General features: G+C 37.8%; 1 protein-coding gene across 11 annotated transcripts in view; it reads right to left on the bottom strand.

Annotated features, from left to right (window-relative positions):
• RBMS3 (RNA binding motif single stranded interacting protein 3) overlaps positions 1-21,094 on the bottom strand; it is a 708,203-nt gene that overhangs the window by 479,304 nt on the left and 207,805 nt on the right. For 10 of the 11 annotated variants that reach the window (XM_035316418.1, XM_035316417.1, XM_035316419.1 and 7 more), the window contains one exon: positions 20,630-20,803. The exons of the other annotated variant lie outside the window; for it this stretch is intronic. In XM_035316418.1, the coding sequence (XP_035172309.1) occupies positions 20,630-20,803 (174 nt within the window). The remainder of the gene's footprint in view (positions 1-20,629; positions 20,804-21,094) is intronic. 11 annotated transcript variants of the gene reach the window in all.

The raw sequence follows: 21,094 nt of genomic DNA, 5'->3' as shown, positions 1-21,094 counted from the left end.
TTGCTTCTTTGCATGGCTCCGTCTTCTACAGCCTGTTTCTCACGCCAGCCTGTAACTTGTTTATGACAAGGATGGCCTTGTTTGCTCTTTTCTAGTTCAGAGCCAGCCTGGCAGGGGCTTGCGGTGTGGAGTGGGACCCCAGGCTCTGAAATTATGAAAACAAAACACCACAGCAGCTACATGGCAATTTCTCATTAGATAAACAAGATAGCTTAGAAGTGATCTTTGACATACATATACAACCTTCTTTGCAACCCTCAAACACTTCAAGAGAAGAGGCATGGGGAATGACAAGTGAAGCCACCTTGTACGAAAGCCAGCGGCTCCTGATGCTTCCCTGATGGAAACATCCAGTCCCGTCCTGGCCACCTGAGTCCAGCCCCAACGCCCTTAGCTCTGCCCTTTGCAGAACATCATGGCAAAGTGCCTCAAAATGAACAGAAGCCATCTGAAACATCACCTGGCAAAGCCACACTGGCTGTATGAAAATGAAGGCTAGAAAAATTGATGTACATGCTCTGGGAATCAAACTGGAGAACAACATTTAACAACCTGATTAAAATTGTTACTGTGCCATGTCATTACTAGTAAACTGCAGGCAAAACTAAGGTTGCTTTGCTGAACTCCCATTCTCCAAATAAATATGTATGTTGTTTTTTTTTTGTTTTTTTTTTTTCAAAGTGCCCTGTGCATAATGGATTTTCATGCAGATAGCTTGCTTTTATAGAATGCCCAACTATTATCAGAAACATTTCAAAATACCCTAAGCTTCCTGCAGCATCAAATCAGGAACCATCATCAAATTCTCAGGGCTGTTCTCTTTATACACTTCTTTAGACCTGAAACTACAGTTGTATTGGTGGTTGGTTTATGTAGCTCTCACAGCTTGTGACGTACTTGCCGCAAACAGAGCTCTAATGGAAATCACTTCTTTCATACCCTAAAATTAATCCTGATAGATGACTACAGCTTATTATAGGCAGTTAAAAAACAACAAAAACCACACAAAATCCCCACAGCTCTCCCAAGTATAGCACCTCCTACATACGTGACTGATGGCAGGATGTCCTCAGAAGAGGTAAAGGTGGCTCTTCAGCTGGAATGAATTGTCATATTAACAGAGAGCAGAAATTTGCCATTTAAATCTGTAGCTGATTTCTACATCATCTGAAACATTACAAATTACATTTTTCATTATGAAGAAAAACAAAATCACTTGGGAAATTAGTTTTACTTCTCACCTTCTCCATGTTAAAAGAAAATGTAAAAATCTGAAATGAAAAACAGGAATAATTGACAGTCTATTTCCCCAGTGAAGGACTATTATGGGAACATATAAAACTGGACAAGTATTTTTAATTCATCCTATAAAAAGAAAGCCAAAAACTTTTTTCTTGTTTTTATGCAGGTATCAAATAAAAATCTTTCTGTCCTAGAGATTATAGACTTGAAAAGCCACTGTAAAATATTCTGTTAAGATCTTACTTACCATCAGCGTTGAATTCAGATGAGATTCAAGTGTACCGAACTATCACTTTGCAACATATTACTTACTCAGGATTATTTTAATTTTCATCCGGCACTACTAAAAATTCAGATCTCCTCCTTTGCCACATCTTTGTGTACATAATGAACTTTACAGTTTCTTACAGGCACAATCTATTGCTTTTGGTTTGACGTTCAGGTAGTTTTTCCCAAGTCATTTTTCAGTAAATGAAGTAAGCCCAAATACAACTTGCCTTATGAGATTTGTCATCTTATTTTATTAAAAGACAAGATACTTTTTTTTTTTTTCTTTTGTTTTTAGATTAAGGTATTGGGTAGGTCTTTGTAGAGCACATGCCTCAGAAATGTTCACCCTCTTGTCAACTCTAATATGTCCAACAGCACACTCTTCGGGAATTATAAAAACAACAGCAGCAACAGAAAAAACTACCCTAAATCTGTGTAACTTCTCTAAAACACAGATCCAGTTTGTGGGGGCTTCTTCAAGTCTTTTGCAAAAATACTTCATTTGACCAGGTCAGATTTCTTTTGACTTTGTACTTTGACTTTCAAAGTGAGAGATCAAACATGTCTGGGGGAAAACAATCCCAAATGCTGGAGGGAGATCCATGTGGGGAGCCCACCTTCATTCCTACCACAGGCAATCTGTACCTATGCACACAGGTTTAATGCTGTCTCAGGACTGATATTAGTTTCAAAACATTGGGGTGGCTAATGGCAAGTATTGCTGCATCACTCTGCTATGGGGGAAAATGTAACAGAGAAAATAGGTGAGTACCTTCAGGTACATTAAGCGAGGTAGTAGGTAATAAGAAACATGAGTTCCAATCTCAGTAATGCTCCACATCTAATATCACTGTACATCAGTTCACCTAAGCTATTAAGGAAATGTTCTCCCATTGAAATACTGAGGATAACTGCTGCTACTTGTGGAATGCTATAGCATCCTTTTATTAATTAATCTGAAAATTGTCATCAACTGGAGTGCGAGGGAACCTCACAACTCCTGGCCCTAGAGCCTGGGCCACTTTCAACAGCCTGCATTGCCTCAAAGGAGGTAAAAGCAATTTGCAAATAAAAAACAATGGTGAAAAAGTATATTCTGCAACTACCAAAATAATTTATTAAAAAAAAAAAAAAAAAAAAAGTTGTAAAAAGTATTAAAGTAAGCAAAAGTAAACAGAAGATATTTGAATGAGACAGAGACGGGTGCTAAGAGAAGAAGAGTTGAGGGATGAATTCCAGCTTTGTAAAGCTCTGCAAGTGGGTGGCTGTGTTAAATATACTTTATTCCAGCTTTCTGAACACTTCTAACAAAATAGTTAGAAATAAGAACTATCCACAATTGACAGAACAAATGTAAGCAACAGCAACCATACAAGCAATTATGTAAAATGTGTCTAGGGAATTTCCCTCCATCAACTGAGAAAACAACACTGAAGAAAACCATATGGGGATGGAACATAACATGAAAATATTTTAACTGTTGCATCAATAGGAAGAACACCAGGATTTTCCGTGGGAGCATTCTTTTAGATGCCATTCCCTAGAGAGTATGCATTTGCTTTCTTTACCAATTGCAGGAATAGTGTTATTTTTATATTCCTATTTAAGAGCAGATATAGAAATGAAAGGTGAATTTCCTGACTGCATTCAGAAACATTCCAAACATCACTACTTATGCATTCTGGAAGTGATGCACCGGTGAATTATCAAGGCAGCCTGTTAAAATGAATAGTGTTACTACCTCTCTTCCCACCCATCCTAGAAAGTAACTATTACCACGCTTTAATCTAGAAAATTATTCTTACTTTACAATTTTATTTAGGAAAATACTACCAAGATAAAGACTTTTTCTCCAATTTTGTAGGTTTAAATTGAACCATAATGAAAGCAAATCCTTTGCAGGATTTCATTTTATGAGGTTTGGAGTCTTAAGGATTCATCAAAATATTCAATGGTGTCAATGTCTACACTAATTAATCTCAGGAAGGCTCATTATTTTTTCTCCTTGGGTTCATTTGCTTTATTACTGCACAACAGTCTCCCCTCTGATGCACAAAATCCAATGGAAGCAAAGTGACTAGCCAAAAGCAAGTTCATTTTAGGGTGTACGTGCCCATTTACAGGTGCTGGTCTTCGAATTTTTCACGGCTTGCTGAACACTTCATTTGGGTTGGCAGAGCTGGTGGGTCATATGGCGACAATTCTCATTTTCTGCAGCATCTGAAATGTCCACTCATGGTATCATTGACAGCTAAAATTAGATATTTGGCAAAGCAGTCCTAGGAACTAAGGGCTTGATTGAGTTGCCTAATTATAGCTGCCTCATGCCATTTGAGATGCCCTAGGGTAGCCCCAGCAACCACAGAGGCCCGGCACATATCACACAAAACCGATGGGACACCTTTGGCCCTCCAGAGCAGGAGCTGTAGAGGCAAGGAAGGATAACCCCCATGACATTTCAAATGGCACAAGGCACTTAGGTTCAAGCTCATTTAGGAACTGAACACTCTGTGGTTGCCACTAGGATATTGAAGAGATCAATTCTCCTGTCTTAGCTCACTCTTGCTGCAGGCAGGCAAGGGGACTCTCAGTGCTGCTCTTTGCCCACATGCAGGGCACGAAGTATGAAAACAGGTCAGAGCAAGCTTCAGTGTTGAAGGGGTGAGGGGCTGGAGGACTTCCAAGAAACTGGAGATAGGGCCTAAGCATTTTCTCCGTATTCATCTCATCCCTGTTCACTCAGGGGAAAAAGACTGCTCCTAAGAAAATGTGCATGTGAGCTTCTACTGTATCATGGGTTTTCCTTGGAGGTATCCAAACCAGAATCCAGACTTGCTTAATTTGTGAAATTTGACATGATTACAGGCTGGGGTTGATAAGGTTTGTGTTTAGGGAGTCTTGATGGCATCTCTCAAGATTGTAATTCTTCATCCACCTCTCTTTCTTGACAAGATTGTATATAAGTGGAATAAAAAATTGCTTTATTCTCCTTTTCCACATTAAGAAGAAAATGGCTTTCTTGAGAGTATGCATTTGCACTGGACTCAAGAAAACAGACCCCTGTGGAGCATGAAATGACACTGGGGAATATATTTTCCTTAACATAGTAGGTATTTTTCATCTGTCTGAGGCAGCTCTCCACCATCTACCCCCCTCCTTTTTTTCTTTTTCTTTTTCTTTTTTTTTTTAAATGAAGTTATGCAGTATCTTATATCAGCACTCGTCCTTATATTCTCTTTAACAAAGAAAATGAGCACTGACAGCACAGAGGGACAAATAATGCTTATCATAATAAAAACAATATGGTCTCAAAGAACCAAGCACCACTTGGAAAATGATATTAAAAAAAAAAAATACAATGCTCATATAGTTTCCCGATGCCCAAAACTTCACATTTACTCATGAAGGTGTAAAATATTTCCTATAAGCCTGCTGAAATTACATGAAATCTAATAGTTTGATGCCCAAGGCAGGACTAATAAACTTTCCCCGATTCAGCCTAGCAATTCTCCTGCCTGAATAAGCAACACCCAACTACCACAGCTAAAGAGTCTACTGAATATCAAATCCCCTTTTCCCACAAAATAACTCTCATTGAGACCAATATTTATTCTGACTGGCATACATTTTGATTCAGATCAGCAATTTGCTTTTTTCAAATATGAATCAATGTACAAGTGAATGGTCTTATATTTTTACAATAGGAAAACTGCTTCCAAAACCCTCCGTTTTCTGCATTAACCTGATCTGTTCAGCTGCACAATAGATTGGTTAAGATGATTATTGGTGATATGACTGAAGTTATTCTGCCCACTGTCATTATTAAATAGTGTACTCAGAGAAAGAGCTAGGAATAGCTTGCTTAAAGTGTGGCTAAAATGGAACAAATGTTTAAAACTAGTATGTAGTTGAAGAACAAGGATATTCACTAAAGTATATATAGTCAGAAACTGAGATTAAAAGCTTATTGTTGAGCAAACATGATTTCTGATATTTCTAGAGCCAATGTGGACTAGGGATGTCACAACAGCCATGACAAGAGTCCCTGGCATTTGCTGGCTTCCACAGGGTGAATGTTACCAGACTGCACAATCCCACTAGCCTAAATCCAACCTAGGTGTGTGCACCCCAAAATCAGAAGGAACAAGCTCCTGAGGAGCACAGTGACTAAGGCACAGACTGCATGAATACTGCCAGAAGTAAACACTTCTGTTAGAGTTGATCCCATTTTAGTACCTAAACATACACATCCTGGTTTGAACCATTTTATTTTCTTTATAACTGTTAGTCATGCTGTTATAAAAACACCATCCAAGAAAATGTCTTCAGCTTGACTGAAAAGCACATCAATGTTTTTGCTCTCTTAATACTAAACTTTAAGGAAACTTTGTATTTGGTTAAATATTAGTAAATTAAAATGTAAAAAATATAAATATATTGGTACTCTAATAAGTATCCAAAATTTAGCAGTCCCAAATGGTTTAAAGCAATTCCAGATACAAGGGATAAGATTTGAAGAATTTTAAAATATAGGTTAGCCTATTAGACAAGATTTTGAACAGATTTTAACGAATTACATTTGGATTAAAAAGATCATGTATTCATTTATTTATGCCTTATGTTTCAGCTTTGGTCTTAAATCTGTCATAATGCTGTACAGAAGAAAAATATTTTAAGATGGATAGAGACGAGAGAGTAGGAGATGAAATGGAAAAGTTTATGAACTGCTATCCTTTGCCTACACTGTAAACAAAATGCACACTCTTCCTATTAAAACCCTGTGGCACCCTGATGTGACAGTCACTTCTGTAGCATCTGGCAATGTCAGGTAGAGTTTCTTGAAGGCTCAGATCTTTTGGTTTCTAAAATAGCAACAACAACAAAATAAATAAATAAACAAAACCAACACTTTTCTGAATCACTGTAGTGAGCTGAAACGATCCGCACCGGGAGGCAGATTTTTTGAGGGACTCCATACATCTGACACTGGAGAAATGGTGTGGCCTCTGAATTGCTAAGATACAGATGGTGAAAAGGTTCCTTAATTTGCCATGTGTGTTGTTTAAATGTGAACACAAAGAATCTGACAATTTTAATCTTCTGTTTATCTGAGAAACTGGACACCTATTCCTTGTACTTCGAAAGAGATTTCCTGTCAGCATTCATGAATTTCTCTCTCTGACCCTAAGCAGCAAGAGAAACAAGTCTGAGATATATTGCAAAGCCAAATGTTTAAAGTTTATATCAATATACACGTGGGACAAAGGTAATTTACTCAGTGAAGGAAGAACCCCCTGCTACATTTAATCATGCTCAAGTACATGGGAAAGTGCCCTTATGGCTGTTGTTTTGTCCTGCCTTTTTAACCAAAGTGTTGAGAAGCACTTTTCTTCTCATGAAACACCTTAAACCCAAAGCCTAATTAAACTACTAAAATGCCATTAAAGCCATTGAGCAGACTTATCTCCAGCCACTACAGTTTGCAATTAGATTTTGGGTGAGGGTAGAGGAAATCAATGTTGTGTTCACCCTTTAATGAGAACATAAACACTTCACATTAAAAGATTATTTTCTTAAAATCCCCACAGGTAAGTGGGTGTTTCACTTCACTTGCAAAAGAACAAAACATAGGAAAGAAAATAGTGGAAAACCAACAAAAAAAAATCTTTGCTTCATGTGAAGAAGTGTTTTCCCTTTTCTCCCATGATCTCAAGAAAAGCCAGAAGGGGACAGAACAGAACAGCACATAAGTGTAATTCAAACAACATGTTCAGGTTAGAAGAGGGCAAATTTGTTTCTTTTAAGAACCACAGGAACCAGGCTCATTGCAGTGTACCAATGCAACAGATAATACAGACAAACACAGGACAAAGAAGTCCACATCTGAATCACACTTGCCCTTTGGCTAACCAGACCATCAAACATACCCTTCTGCTAACTAGACCATCAATAGGAACATCTTGGTTGAGACCAGTGGGACTTCATCACTTGTGATCATCAAGGAGCTCAGCCAATGCCATTAAGAGCAAGGGAATACTTTTGGTGTTAACTTGCTGGTTTTGAGTTGTGTTTTTGCTTGTTTGTTTTTTTGAGGGAAAAACAAAATTGAAATATCGCTGGGAGACATTCTGCACAACGGAACACACCATGCACTCTTCATACTGAAAGCTGCAACACGAATGTCTGATTTACCAGCAAGGAGTCTCATTTGCAGCTGCAGATCTTCTGCTACCACAAGCATTGTTGGACAACGTTGTAACGAGCACTTTGTTGAAGAAATGTTCCCTTCCTCACAAAACTCAAGTATTGTCTTCTCCTTCTAGCTATGTCATTTGCACAGGATGACTCTTAAATCTCTCCTCGAGTTCCCCTTTGGACCAGCAACTCATCTCTTTGTGATCAATAGCATTATTTACATCCACTTTCAAATTACATTTAATTCACTTTAGTTCAAATCAGAATGAAGTGTATTCAGTCAGAGTGTAGGAAATAAGATGCTTTTATTGCTCCAGATTTCTGACTTTTATCAATTTTTATAAATTTAAAAAGCTTCGCTTGAGCTGGAATGACATCTGTGTTGGGTTTGGTCTTTTACTTTTTTTAAGGACTATTTTAAAAAGGGTGAAAACAAAATTCCTTAATGTTACAATGTTACAGGTAGCAATACAATTACAATTTTTTTCTCATTCTTTATATTTGACACATTTTTAATATATAATTAAAATTTTACCCAAAAACTTAACTTAATTGGCACTTTTCCTTCTGTGTGCACTTATCTTCCTCACAACAATGAGGAAAAAAAATATTTCCTCTCTCCTGCCCTTTTTTTTTTTTTTTTTTTTAAGTAACAATACATATTTTTAATCACTCAAGCTACTCCACCCGGGAGGACGACCACCAACACAAATCCCCATAATTATGTTAACAAGACTAAAAAAGGGATTGTTCACATGGAACTTCTTAGAGTAAAATACCAAAATATGGCATAGCCCTTCAAATCTATTCATTTCTTTTCAGCCAGTTAAAAAGATTTCAATGCTGGTTGCCCTTTAAAAAGCAGTTACTCATAAAACCATGCAAGTTCGTCTTCACAAAAGCTCTAACATGCTTGACTTTCTTTTATTAATGTTATGTGATTTTTTTTTCTACTTCACTAACATTTCAAGAGAAACAAAGTGATTGTCATGTGGTACACTCAGTTCTGGAACAGGAGCACAGCTGTTTATTCCCAGACTCTGAGCATTTTTTAGATCTGCACAGCAGTCTGTATTCTCTCTGAAGGGAATTATACATCTTACCATAAGCAGATATACTTTCCATATTCAGTTTGCCTATTGTACCATACTTGGCTGCAAGGACAACAAAATGGATGCTTTGTCGTCTTTCTATTGGCCTTTTTACCTCAAATTAACTCCTCTGGTGCAAGGAAAGAGGACAGAAAAGAGAATCACAAAATTACTCCATTTTGCATTTCGGAAAAATCAAAATGACCAAACATCTGCTTCGGACACCCTCTACTGGAAAGCATCAAGTTCATCTCTCTGTTCCTGAATTAGCTGATCATATGCAGGGGAGGGGAAAAGAAAACAAACAAACAAAAACCACAGCATGAATGTTTAACTGCCTTAAAAGCATGGTATCTCGTCTATATATCATTGTCTTGTATTTAAGGCAAGGAAAGGATTTGATGATGACATTATTTTCTCAATAAAGGAGGAAAATGTGCATTTGACTTCTTTGATGGTGAAGCAGCAAAAACTAGGGACTGCAATGAAAAGACTTAGCCACAATGCACACCGACTGTAACCTGACTTATTTTTTCCATAGGTGTGAAGAAAGATCTTGAGACTTGAAGTAAATGCCTTTAAATTAAATCTGCTCATTTTGTGTAATTCTCCAGCAACAAGAATGTCGAGGTACTGCTGCTCTTCAGTTGTAAGTTACCACAGCTAGAAATGCTGTTACTTTAACCAGGGCAGAAGTTTGTTCTGTAAACATATCTCTTCCATCATTAATCTATTAAATCTATTCACTCTGGGCTGAAACCTCCTCTGTAGTCAGAGTAACTTAACTCAGTAGCGGGCAGGGGAGTTCTTCAAATAAAGACTGAGACTTCCTCTCTTCAAAACCAAATTCTATGCTACATTCCTGAAGTCTTGACCCCATTTTCATCAGGGATTTTTTTTTAAGGGGGGTGGGGGAGTGTCTAAACAATGATGGATTTACTAGCACTGCTCTGAAATCTACATCCCAATGAACTAGGCAGAGAACTTTCACAAATTCTTTTCCTCGTGTAGCAGTGGCAAGAGATTTTGTCTTAAGAGGATGAAAAGACAATTCTATCAAGCTTCAATCTATAATTAATTCTTTTACTTTTCTACTCCCAAATAAAGCATTAAGATAAACAGTCTGATTTGGTATCAAGCATTGTTCATCACAGGCTCTCCTTGATGATTCTAAAGCTTTCACGATTCTGTTTGACCTGCATAATGTACTGTATGTGGGGCAGTGAATTACATTCTTTTCTCAGAGACCATGCTGAATTACAATTTCTTTCCCACTTCTTTCAGAGGTGAATAATTGCACCTGTCCTCCTTAAGCAGACAAAAGACATTAAATAGTGGCCAAATGGAAAGAAAGGTTTTAAAAGAAAATCACTTTATAGTTTGGTAGGAAAACAACTCAATCCAACCTTTCATCCAGCTGTATACAATATGAGGATTTCTACTTGTGCAGTTTCTGAAGAAAAGGAAGCTTTCAATCAAAGAAAGACTACCCTGATAACAAAGCAAAAATTGAGGTGCTGGCTAGAAGTTTAAAAAAGCCTACTTTAAAAATCAATCCTTGACAATATAAAAAAGGCAGCCGCACATCTAAGTGTTTGTGGGCAAACTGTCTCATTTACATGATACAAAGGAACAAATAAAATAAAAATTAAGATGTGGAAACAATAAAGCTGTAGGGCTTTTCCAAGACCACACAGAGATGCAATAGCAGAATGTAGAATGGAGCAGAAATGAGTATGTGGGAACAGACCACAACCTAGATCTCCTGACAACCTTCACACTGTTTTTGACCATGCTGCACAGAAAGGTCAGGTTTTGTTCTTACAGATTTCAAGTGCCTGGCAGGAAGATCAGCAGCGACTCTGGTTTCATCAGAGCCATGCTGGCAGATATCCAAGGAAAGGTCACCGGGACAGAAGGACAGAGCTCCAACATTTGCCTCCAGTGCCAGGAGATTTCTAGCACCTGATCATGCCAAAGGACCAGTGCTCAAAAAGATGAGGAAAAAAGTGTGAATGGTGACGATACTATAGAGAATCTCCACAGATGTCTTTGCAATATTTCCAGGCTCTTTCTTCTTTTTATTCTTGCATGGAAGCGAACTGTATATCTAAGTTAGCTAGGCATTTGACAGAACGGAAGCACCAAATGTAAAATATTCTGCTGCTTGTGGAAGCTAAAGATAGTCTATTTGTCAAAATGCAACAAGTCCATCTTGAAACTATAGAGAGGAACACCACTGAGAACTACTAAAATATTGAAACAGAACAGAATAAAACCAAAGAAACAAAGGGATAATGCCTTGTGGGAGTGCCCTGCAGGGAACATACCTCTTTTCCCCAAAAGCACAAATGCCAGTATTGAACATCCTTGATGAGAACTAGACATGGCACAAAAGAGAGAGACAGATTAGAAGGTAACTAATCATACATTACTTTCAGCTGGAAGTCTTGATCTTCAGGAAACACCTCCAGTCATCTTATAGTTATGGGTCTTCGAACAACATTAAATACTGTCTAGTTATATACTTGGAAACATACAGGAAAGTAGCCTTGTTTGACAGATAAGGTGCCCATCTGGGCTTCACAAAAACCAAAGCCTACTGCTGTTCTTTCTTCCAGTGCCCCTGCTTTCCTTCCCACCCTTTATCCCACCTTGTTACATACTTTGGGACAGGGACAGTCTTTGACAGTATGTGTGTACATCTCTGAGGTTGACAGTCCTTACCAAAGAAAAAGTCAACATAGCACCATTACAAGTTGTTCCACAAGCAGCAGGAAAAATAAAGCTCCATTTCCTGTGAATTCCTGTGTTTCCCCTTCTCAAAATCTCTAGCTCCTTCCTTCATGTCTCCTGTGGGAACAGCTTCCACACAATGCTTCCAGTCTCCCCATCACATCACAAGTCCTCTCACAGTAATCTGCATCTTCAAACTGGTCAAAAGTATGCAGATGACTGGAAATCAGGATGAAGACATACATGCAGATCACCTAATCTCCCACGATTATTTCTTTCTTTCTTTTAAATGAAACCCAGCTAACAAAAACAACTGCAAAGATTTCATTTTCATATATGACAAAGATGAAAATTTGGATAGCTTAGCAGATTAATCATGGCTGGGAGACAGACTCTAGGATTTTTATATTTTTTTAGATCATGTACTCTCAACAAAGTGTCTACATTGCTGGTGGAAAATATGTCAACAAACAGCCAGGGACAAAGAATCTTTGGTTACCATTTACATTTCCAGCAAATTAACAATATTTTAAGTTGGTTCAAGGATTAGAAAAAAAAAATAATCAAAATAACATTTCAGTTCTGACAAATCAGTATTTCTCATGGACACTTATTTTTTCCAGCTCTCTTTGTAAACAGAAGTTGCCATTGACAGTGTTATTGAATATCATCCCATTTGCAGAACTGGTGTAAACAAAACCTCTTGCATGCCAAATGAAGCAGGTCTACATACAGAAGGAAAATTTCTATGCCTTCACTAAACAGGGTGGTTTTCTGTTAAATCAATACCCCCAATTAAAATTAAGAAAGAAGAGAAAATCTCCATCAGCAAAATTATTTGAAGCGGTATTTGTTCAGACTAGTCCAAAAATCTTCACCCTCGGGGGCTGGAATACAACAAGGAAGTCTCCTGAGCATGTTAATTATTTAAAATGAAAGCAACACAGTTGCTGGCCTTTTGAAATAATCAATCTTTCCAGAAGTGTCAGGTGTCTCCAAAACATGTGACAGGTTGGCAGTTTGTAGCATCTATTCTTGAGCCCTAATACCACAGTTTTCTCTGGAGCCTGGAGGAACTCATCACCTTTACTAACAAATCCTAAAGACAACCTGTCTGGCTCACTGAAAACGTAATGGAGAAGCCACAATTAGAACCACAGACCTCCTGTTTGCTCAATTAAACCAGAAAACCAAAACAAACATTTGAAGCACATGTATGCATATATAGAGACAGACAGGTATAGATGAATGCAGACACAAATACATGTAGAGATACGTATATATATATACACACATGTAGCTGTAAATTATAGACATTTACTGGGATCTGTATTTACTGCCTCCTACAAGTCTATCTTATGATCTAAATTTAGGGAGTTTTCTTCTCTTCTTTCAAAAGAAAGAAAAAGGCAGCATCTGGTTTGTATTTTTCAAGTCTGTTAAAAAATACCTTCTTTCTGTATGTATCTGCTTCTTCAGAACACAAGAAGAAAAAGCTGGAACCAGCAAGAAAATTTCTACAGAGCCTGTTTGTAAACAGAAAGTTCCCATCTTCAGAGCAGCTGACCTTATTAGCACTAAGAGGCGGTGAGAAACTTTTCAGTCATACGTACTTCGCTAATACTGTGGATATATATCCATATATATTTTTGGTCATGCCAAAGATTTCAATCAGATTTTCTACAAATAAATCTTTCTTATTGAAAACAAGTATACAAGTGTTACATAAAAAGGATTTTTTTGATTTTTCAATATTGTTAGTTTGGATTAAAAAAAAATTATCCTACAAGTTTGTGGAAAATTTGATTTCTCTCTCCTGAAACACAGGTTACAGACATATCTATAAAATAGTGAACATGATTAATCCAAAATGTTCTTTAATTAATCTGTTGAGAAAGAGGCATGTAATGACAATATGCAATGTGTAAATAAGTAGTGGATACAGAAAAAAAAACGTTACACTAACATTCATACACAAAAAGTCATAATATTGAAACCAAACAGCTCCAAATTCAAATTTCTCAAACTTCTCCATTTCCCCACCCTTTTTGAAAAACTATTCCTGCAGATCCTTTGAAACGCTTAACATTTTCAGTGCTCCCTGTCCTGAGAGGCCCTGACATTTCTAGCTGGAGCAATCAACTTCAAACTGAAATTGCCATTCCCCAGAAGTCCTTCAGGATGGAGAACCTCACTTGAACCATCCTGAACCATCCAGGAGCAGTGGCCTTCCTATCCCCGTGTTTACCCTCCAAGGTCCGGCAGGCTGCATCCATGGCATTGTATCTTTGCAAGAGCCAAACAGACCATAAACAGCATTTAACAAAATTATCACAGCATTATATGTATTTTTAAATGAAACTACCATTTGAGATAAAATATAGTAAACTACTTTGGCTAAAGTTCTATGTACCAGCAACTTTTCTCTACAACCCTTCAGAGAAGTACAATTTAAAAGGTTAATACACAAAACAAATATTCTGTATACCTCAGAGGCTGAATGTAAAACACATTCGTGGATTTTGTGATTTTTTTTTTAAAGGCCTGGCCAAGTTTTAATGGGCTGTCACACACGAATGATTATGAAAGCGCTACAATGAACTGAGCTGATAAGCTGATCTGATCGGAATTAACTGCATGTGATTGCTGCTTTGAAAAGCTGGCCTAAAGAGGCAGCATTGAAAGCAATCTCACAAGTCACTGGTACCACTTGCCACAGCTATAAGTAAGCACAGATGGTGAGAAAAGTTAATTAAGAAGCATATTTGTTTGGGGGTTTGAAATTTCCACCCCCCTCTTCCCCAAAGAAGCCAAGCCACAGTGAAAATGTGTTTTACGTTTGTGGCCTAATAGGTTCATGTTTGTGAGGCTCTGTTCCTGTAGATGGAGGTAACAGATAAACAGAATAAATATTTTATGTCAGCAGTTAGCATATGGATTTGCACTTGATCACTAAGCTACTCATTGCAACTGATAGCTAGAACATCTTGTCAATTAAAAATATTATTCTTTTCCTTTCCTCCTACCAGCACAGCTTTGCTCTTGTACCACAATTGACACCCTATAAGAGAGACGTTACCCTTCTCATTCTCACTTAAATTACCGCCTCTTTCATTTTCTCCCTTACTTCTTCTTGCACTATGTCATAAGTAACATATTATAATACATAAGCCATTACAAAAAAATGCTTCTGGTGATAAATCTTCCTTTTCTCCTGGTTGGGAACTCTCGTTCCTCCTTTCTCCAGCCCACACTCCATCATTTCTCAGATTAATTGGCATTCTTTTGGAAATACGGTGTGACAGTTCTCTACAAAGTGATAACCATCATTAGAGGATCAAAATACGTCACTTGTGCTCCATATACTATATTAGTGTACCCAAAGTGTCATGTAGCGCACATTTTGTTCAATAGTTCTTCAACTGTGTATGTTCCTTTGGACCAGTTTCCATTATGATAATGTATTTTTTTAACCTATGGCTATTATAATGGCAATAGCCAGTTGCATCAAAGAAATACTGGTTTAAAAATGGTAGGGATCAATCTCTCGTGAAAGACCCTGGAAGGTAAGAAAGAGTTAAGTCTAAGGACAGAGAAAAACAAGATCTCAGAACTTAAAGTGAAATTGAGAGGTTCTTAGAGAGACATTTCCAATTTATGCCTACTGTACTATTTATTTCCGTTCTCATCATTGCTGATTATAAGGATGTGCATGTGTAGAAGTTTCTTCATCTCTAATCAGATGTGCTCTATTCCATGAATCCACAATTCACTGTTCGTGATATTATAAAATGAATCAGGTAGGAGGATCAAGCCAGATCAGAAAGTGACAGCTTCTGTTTAAACAGATATCTTGGAAATTAGTGATGATGGATGACAGTATTATATTGATAAGCATTTAACTCCTAGCACCATCTCATTCTCAAACAAGAGGTATAACAAAATTATTTGGTGGAAAGATCTTGGTGTAAAAAAAAAATGAAGTGCTGATACGTTCAAGCTTATATTTGTAGAGCAGTAAAGGCCTGTTTTGGATAGGACATCCACACTGTAGGTGTTGAACACTCCCTGAATTTAAGGAAATTTTCTTCTTTAAACATTATCTTTGAGCTATAGAGTACAGTCTCATCTTTTATGGGCTATCATAAGAATTTGGTATGAATCAGTTTATTACTTCTGTCAGTCTTATTTCTGTGCTTTAAAACTGATTTTGAGTAGGATATAACATTTCTGAACTAGAATGTGATCCCAAACTAGGTTTACATTTCAGATGACAAGAACACATTGGAGGGCTGGAGATCAACAACCACCACCAGTCCTACATTTAGAACCTTCCTATGTCCTTCTACAGTGATTTTAGCCAAGAAGGGTGTCTGTGTACATAAACACAGGCAAACTAATAATTTAGCCAGTGCGCATATCTATGCATACACATAGAAATTAATAATTGCATCTCACATTCTCAGATGGTCCCTAAACATTGCATTCTCTAATCAGATAAATATGGCAGGTTTTCTAATGTAATAAATATATACAAAATAAATTGTTAAAAAAGTCAATTGCTGAGAGCTCAGTACAGACGTTAATCCAATTTGTGTGGTAATGATCAAAACAGTCAATTTACATAAAACATTACAGCTGTGCAATATTACAGTCCTGCAGTTCTGTCATCAGCAGGAAAGGTTAGCGGTTAGCTACCTGCCATGGAAATGTCTGCGATGCACTCTGCAGAGTCATGCTGACAGTGAGTGGGACCTTCCATTAGTGTTGCCCATAGTGACAGCCTTGCTCCCTTCTTGCTCTTTCTGTGCAAGAATTGTGAGTGTGAACATGTAAAGGGAGCTACAGCTCCTTCTACTGGGTCTTCAGATTCATAAGATTAAGAATCTGAGATCCTAATAGGGCTCAGAGAAGTGAGCGAAAGAAGGCCAGTAGCATCTCAGAGAGTTCTCTGCCACTTTTTTTTTTTTTTTTGAATTCTGCTTTGCACATTCCCACTAACAGTATAATTTCAGAAGCAATCACGCATTTAAAGAAGTTAGCAGAAAGATGTCTGGGGACAGAGTATTGGAATGGGGACAGCAGTACTGCTAAGCAAACTGATTGTCTGATCCACATATGACATCTCAGATGTAACAGCTTGTAAACATTATCTGTAGAGCTCCAAATAATAACTTTACAGATTTAGCCAATCATGCTTTGAAGGCTGTCACTGATCTAGTGAAGCGTGACCAAATCCCGTTAGAGTGCAGAATAGATTCTCGTGGAAAGTCTTTCATATGCTGAGTTGCATATCTAGATAAGGAATGCAAAGACACCACATGCACTATGGAGATGTATGCACATCAAGAAATTAATACCTGCAACTGAATTCATTGCCTCATCGGCCTACAACAAAAGCTTCAAACCCTGCAGGGTACCTCAGTTTGCAGTGGTAGTAGGTGCTCCATCAAAGAATATCACACTGACAAATTCTTTCGTAAGTAAAGACTGACTTCTCCATTAGCGACCGTGGAAGATAACTGTCACTGAAGGGACTCCCTTAGAGTTTCAACTGAAATCGTCTAAAGCAGACCAGGTCTTGCTGACATACCTGTGTTTTGCTTGCCCACTTTACGCCATGCATTTCTTTAAAATTACAGCACAATATAAGTAGCCATTTGTTAGAGTTAATTCACTGAACAGGATTTCTGAAGATCTGCTGAAATTTCTCTGGTAAATTAAGCGAGTCTTTTAGGCACTGCAAAAAGCATGGGTAGAAAACCTGCACAGATGTGAAAGTGGTCAAAGGACTGTTACCATCCTGCCCAGTGGGCATAACAAGAATTACTTGGACTCTTCTTTATCTCCTTTTTATCTTCTTTATGTGAAGAAAGTTCAAGAGTGTTAGATAGCTAGGTGTCTCCTCCTATTCTGAGCACTACGTGCTGTATTGTTCTGGCTGCAAGCCTGTGCATGTGAATGCCAGATGAATTTCTAGCCCCTAATTTTAAAAATCAAGTAGTCATGTAATTTGTAAGGGCCATCGACCACATTATTACTCATATTAGCATACACAGATCCTACAGGACAGGATATCCTGCCTCCCAGGATAGCTAGGAGAAGTTAGCAACTTTTTGTTTCTTCAAAAATTGCATTACACTGTTGACTGTGATGATTTGCAGTCTTTCTTTTTTTTTTTTTTTTTCTTAGATAATTCCAAGAGCTGAAAGCATACTCTGTTTAAATGAACTTCCTGTTCTTGTCTTTCCTAGGGTGGAAAGATTGCTTTTAATCAAGGATTGCTGCAGTATGGAAGAGAGATGCAGACTGTGTTCTCAGATCAGAAAAAAAAAAAAAAAAAAAAAAAAAAAGCCCTGCCTTTGACTCAGACATACTTCTTAGGACCAGCCAGAGTCATAAGGGTGTCTTAACACTGCACTTTGTATGATATTTTTTCTTTCATTTTGGAGGAAATAAAATGAATTAGAAGATTTTTTTTTTTTTTGAGTTACATTTGGGCCAATTATCATGAATCTTTTTTTGTCTCCTACAGCTTTTTTCAAGCAGTAGAGAAACCCAAAGCATTTCTCTTGGCTCTCTCTCCAGGGACTAATATCTTTAAGTACTTCAAGGCCAAATACAACTCCCTGACATTTGTCTGCCTTGAACTTGCAAAGCGCTCGTAAGTTTGTTAGCCTCCAAAGCATCAAGAAACTCCAATGATCTTTAGACATATTCCATGTGGGAGGTTTTGCAGAAACAGCTTCATACAGCAATAAAATCTACAGCTTGTTCTGGTGAACCTGTGTCAGATGAGGGCAAATAAAATCCTCAGAAGTATAGTAGATATCCAGTTGAGCATGTTACACTGTGAAGATTCATGAATAAAGGAGCTCCTCCGTATCCAGCTTTTATTGTTGTCATTTGCCATATAAGTGTTGGTTTTAACCCAGATTAAACAAATCTAAGTTGGAAACAGGAACCAGACTAATTCTAACTTTATCATATACACTGCTACAGGTATTGAAGCAAATATTATGGCAGCACTTTCTCTTGAAAACTTGACCCCCATCCAATGCTGCAAGAGGGAAGAATTGAGTTTGCTAGAATGCCTTGCTCTGGCCCCACTTATGGTCTCAAATCTGTGAGCTTGCAGAAGTAAGGTATGTATAGAAAAAGTGAGTACAGTGGTAGGCACTGCAATGGCAGTTAATCTGGTATAGCATCTAACCACCAGTGAAGTCACCTGCTGTGTAGCACCTTCTCTGATGAGCAGGAGCCAAGAAACGTGCCAAGTTTTCTAGCCTGACATACGCAGGGACACTGAGGGCAGGATTAATTAAACACTTCAGTTATTTACCTTGCACTTCTTTACTTGGTTTTGGCTTTTCTCATCTGCACACAGATTCATGCAACTCTGGCTATTCTGAAACCTCTACTTAACAGTTACCATCTAAATCAGCCTCCAGACTGAGGTATCATTTCCTGTGACTACATATTAAAGAGCTCGATAAAAACAAATATTGTACAGGTAAAGTGATTCCAGTTAAGTTACCACCAACTTTAGTCTAAACAAAGAAAAGAGGAACTGTGGAATTATCCTAAAAAAAGACTCCAGCATCTTGACTGACATTTTAATTTGTAAGGATATAAAGATGTCTCCATTTTAAAACATCTTACAGGAAGTATAGCATCCTTCTTGTATGCCCTTTTGTTTAGTAGAGTCAAAGCTTGACTCACAGAGAGGGTAGTGTTTATTTTAAATGATCAAAGTTAAGGAGCAGTTAATGACTTGAATACCCACAGTTTATTAAATTAAATTAAGCTGTACAGGGACTCTTTCTGAGCCATCTTTCTAAACTAGGAAAATATCTGTGCACTTCTGATGCCAAATACCGTTTTCCCCTTCACAACAGTTTTTATCATTTTCAATGACACCATAAGGGAATTGAGCAAACAGCAGAGTCCATATAGATGTTCAATTCACTCTGAGATCTCACCATCTCAGAAAAGAGATAAAACTTTACAAATTTATTCCCCTCCTTTATTTCAATTACCAAGTTAATGCTTCAGACAATTCCTAACCCAAACTTCTGGCCAAAAGTCTGTTGGCCGGTAAGATAGCAGACCTAAATCAAATCTCACAGATCTTGCAATAAGATTGCATAGCACAATTTCCCCTCTGTAGTAAAAACTGCACTTTCCCCTATTTTCCTACTAGAATTCACTATGGGATGATGAAACTTCATTATATACACATGACAGGATGTTAAGATAGCATGTCCTTTAAGAAACTCTAACAATATCCAAAGCAAAGTTCAAATCCAAACATTAAAACAACAAAAAGCATAGAGTGGGAAAAAGGGAAGATTGCTTACACTAATGAGGTCTTCCCCAGATAACTCTCTCCAGGTCTTTCAAAAATAGAAACTAAAAGAACCAAAGGGCTCTACTATAAACAGTCTGCTACACAAATATGACAAAAACCACCACCAGCCTTCAGCTCTGGCCCTTTCATGGTTGTCAAATTAAAACACACACCAACAGTGAGACCCCCTCCTCCTTCGTTTTGGCCACCGGTTCATGCAAATGACAGAGGACCAATAGTTTTTGCCTAGCAACAAGACTGCATGTTCACTACTGATCATGTTCATGATAAGGCAGTGAATACTAACAAAGCTAATGATGAGAAGAGATGCCCTCCTTCGCTGACTCATCCGTACAATTTAAAATCTTCAAAACAAAGAATAATTCATTCATGTAGCAAACAGACTAGAAAGAGAACAGAAGCCATCAATAATATTTTTTTCTAGCCCACATCCCAGATATCAAAATCAAGGCATACCAAGGTACTTTCATAAGAGGAGAAGGCTTGCTAAATGTACAAAAATATAGGTATTTCTACTAAGCCATTAAACTTTCACATCTGTTTATGTCTTAGACTCATTCTAATATTTTCCAGGGTTGCAGTTAGCACATGGGAGCCATCCTGACTGCCATGGGACAGAAGGAGCACTGGCCGAACATGCTGAACCATCTGCCCCTGAGTACCACCACCTCCCAGGGAGTCATACAGCTCATTCAGGTAACTGCAGAAAAGGTTAATTACTTACAGCAGGATGTCCAGCACAGTAGGTGTAGCTAGCATGGGACTGGTAGTGCAAGCTTGCTCTTGGGAAGGTGTATGTATTCCAAGCAGGTTGGCTGCTATTCCACTGGGAGCTAAAGCCAGGGCTCATGGTCACTCTTGATTTACTGTTTTGGTACGTTCTCACTGTGGAGCTGGACTATCAAAAAAGAAAGAAATGCAAAGTAAAAATAGCTTTTAGGGTAGAATACGAACAATACAGCTACACAACTTCATTGCACATATACATACTGCCACACAGTCTAGACCAATTTTGAATCAATCCTGTAATGAACTGGGAAATGCAAAAATTTGGTTCCTTCAAATACACCAGTGAAACAGCTACCTTTCTCTAATGCCCAAATGCAAGACTGAATGACTGTTAGACTTCAGGCTAGGATATAAATAAAATAGACAATGCATAGGTAATAGATATAAGGAGGTGTTCTGA

Source organism: Oxyura jamaicensis, chromosome 2 (genome assembly GCF_011077185.1).
Source record: "Oxyura jamaicensis isolate SHBP4307 breed ruddy duck chromosome 2, BPBGC_Ojam_1.0, whole genome shotgun sequence".
In the NCBI taxonomy this organism is placed as follows: Eukaryota; Metazoa; Chordata; class Aves; order Anseriformes; family Anatidae; genus Oxyura; species Oxyura jamaicensis.
Note: the sequence above shows the minus strand (reverse complement) of the source record. Positions and strands in the feature narration are given on the sequence as shown.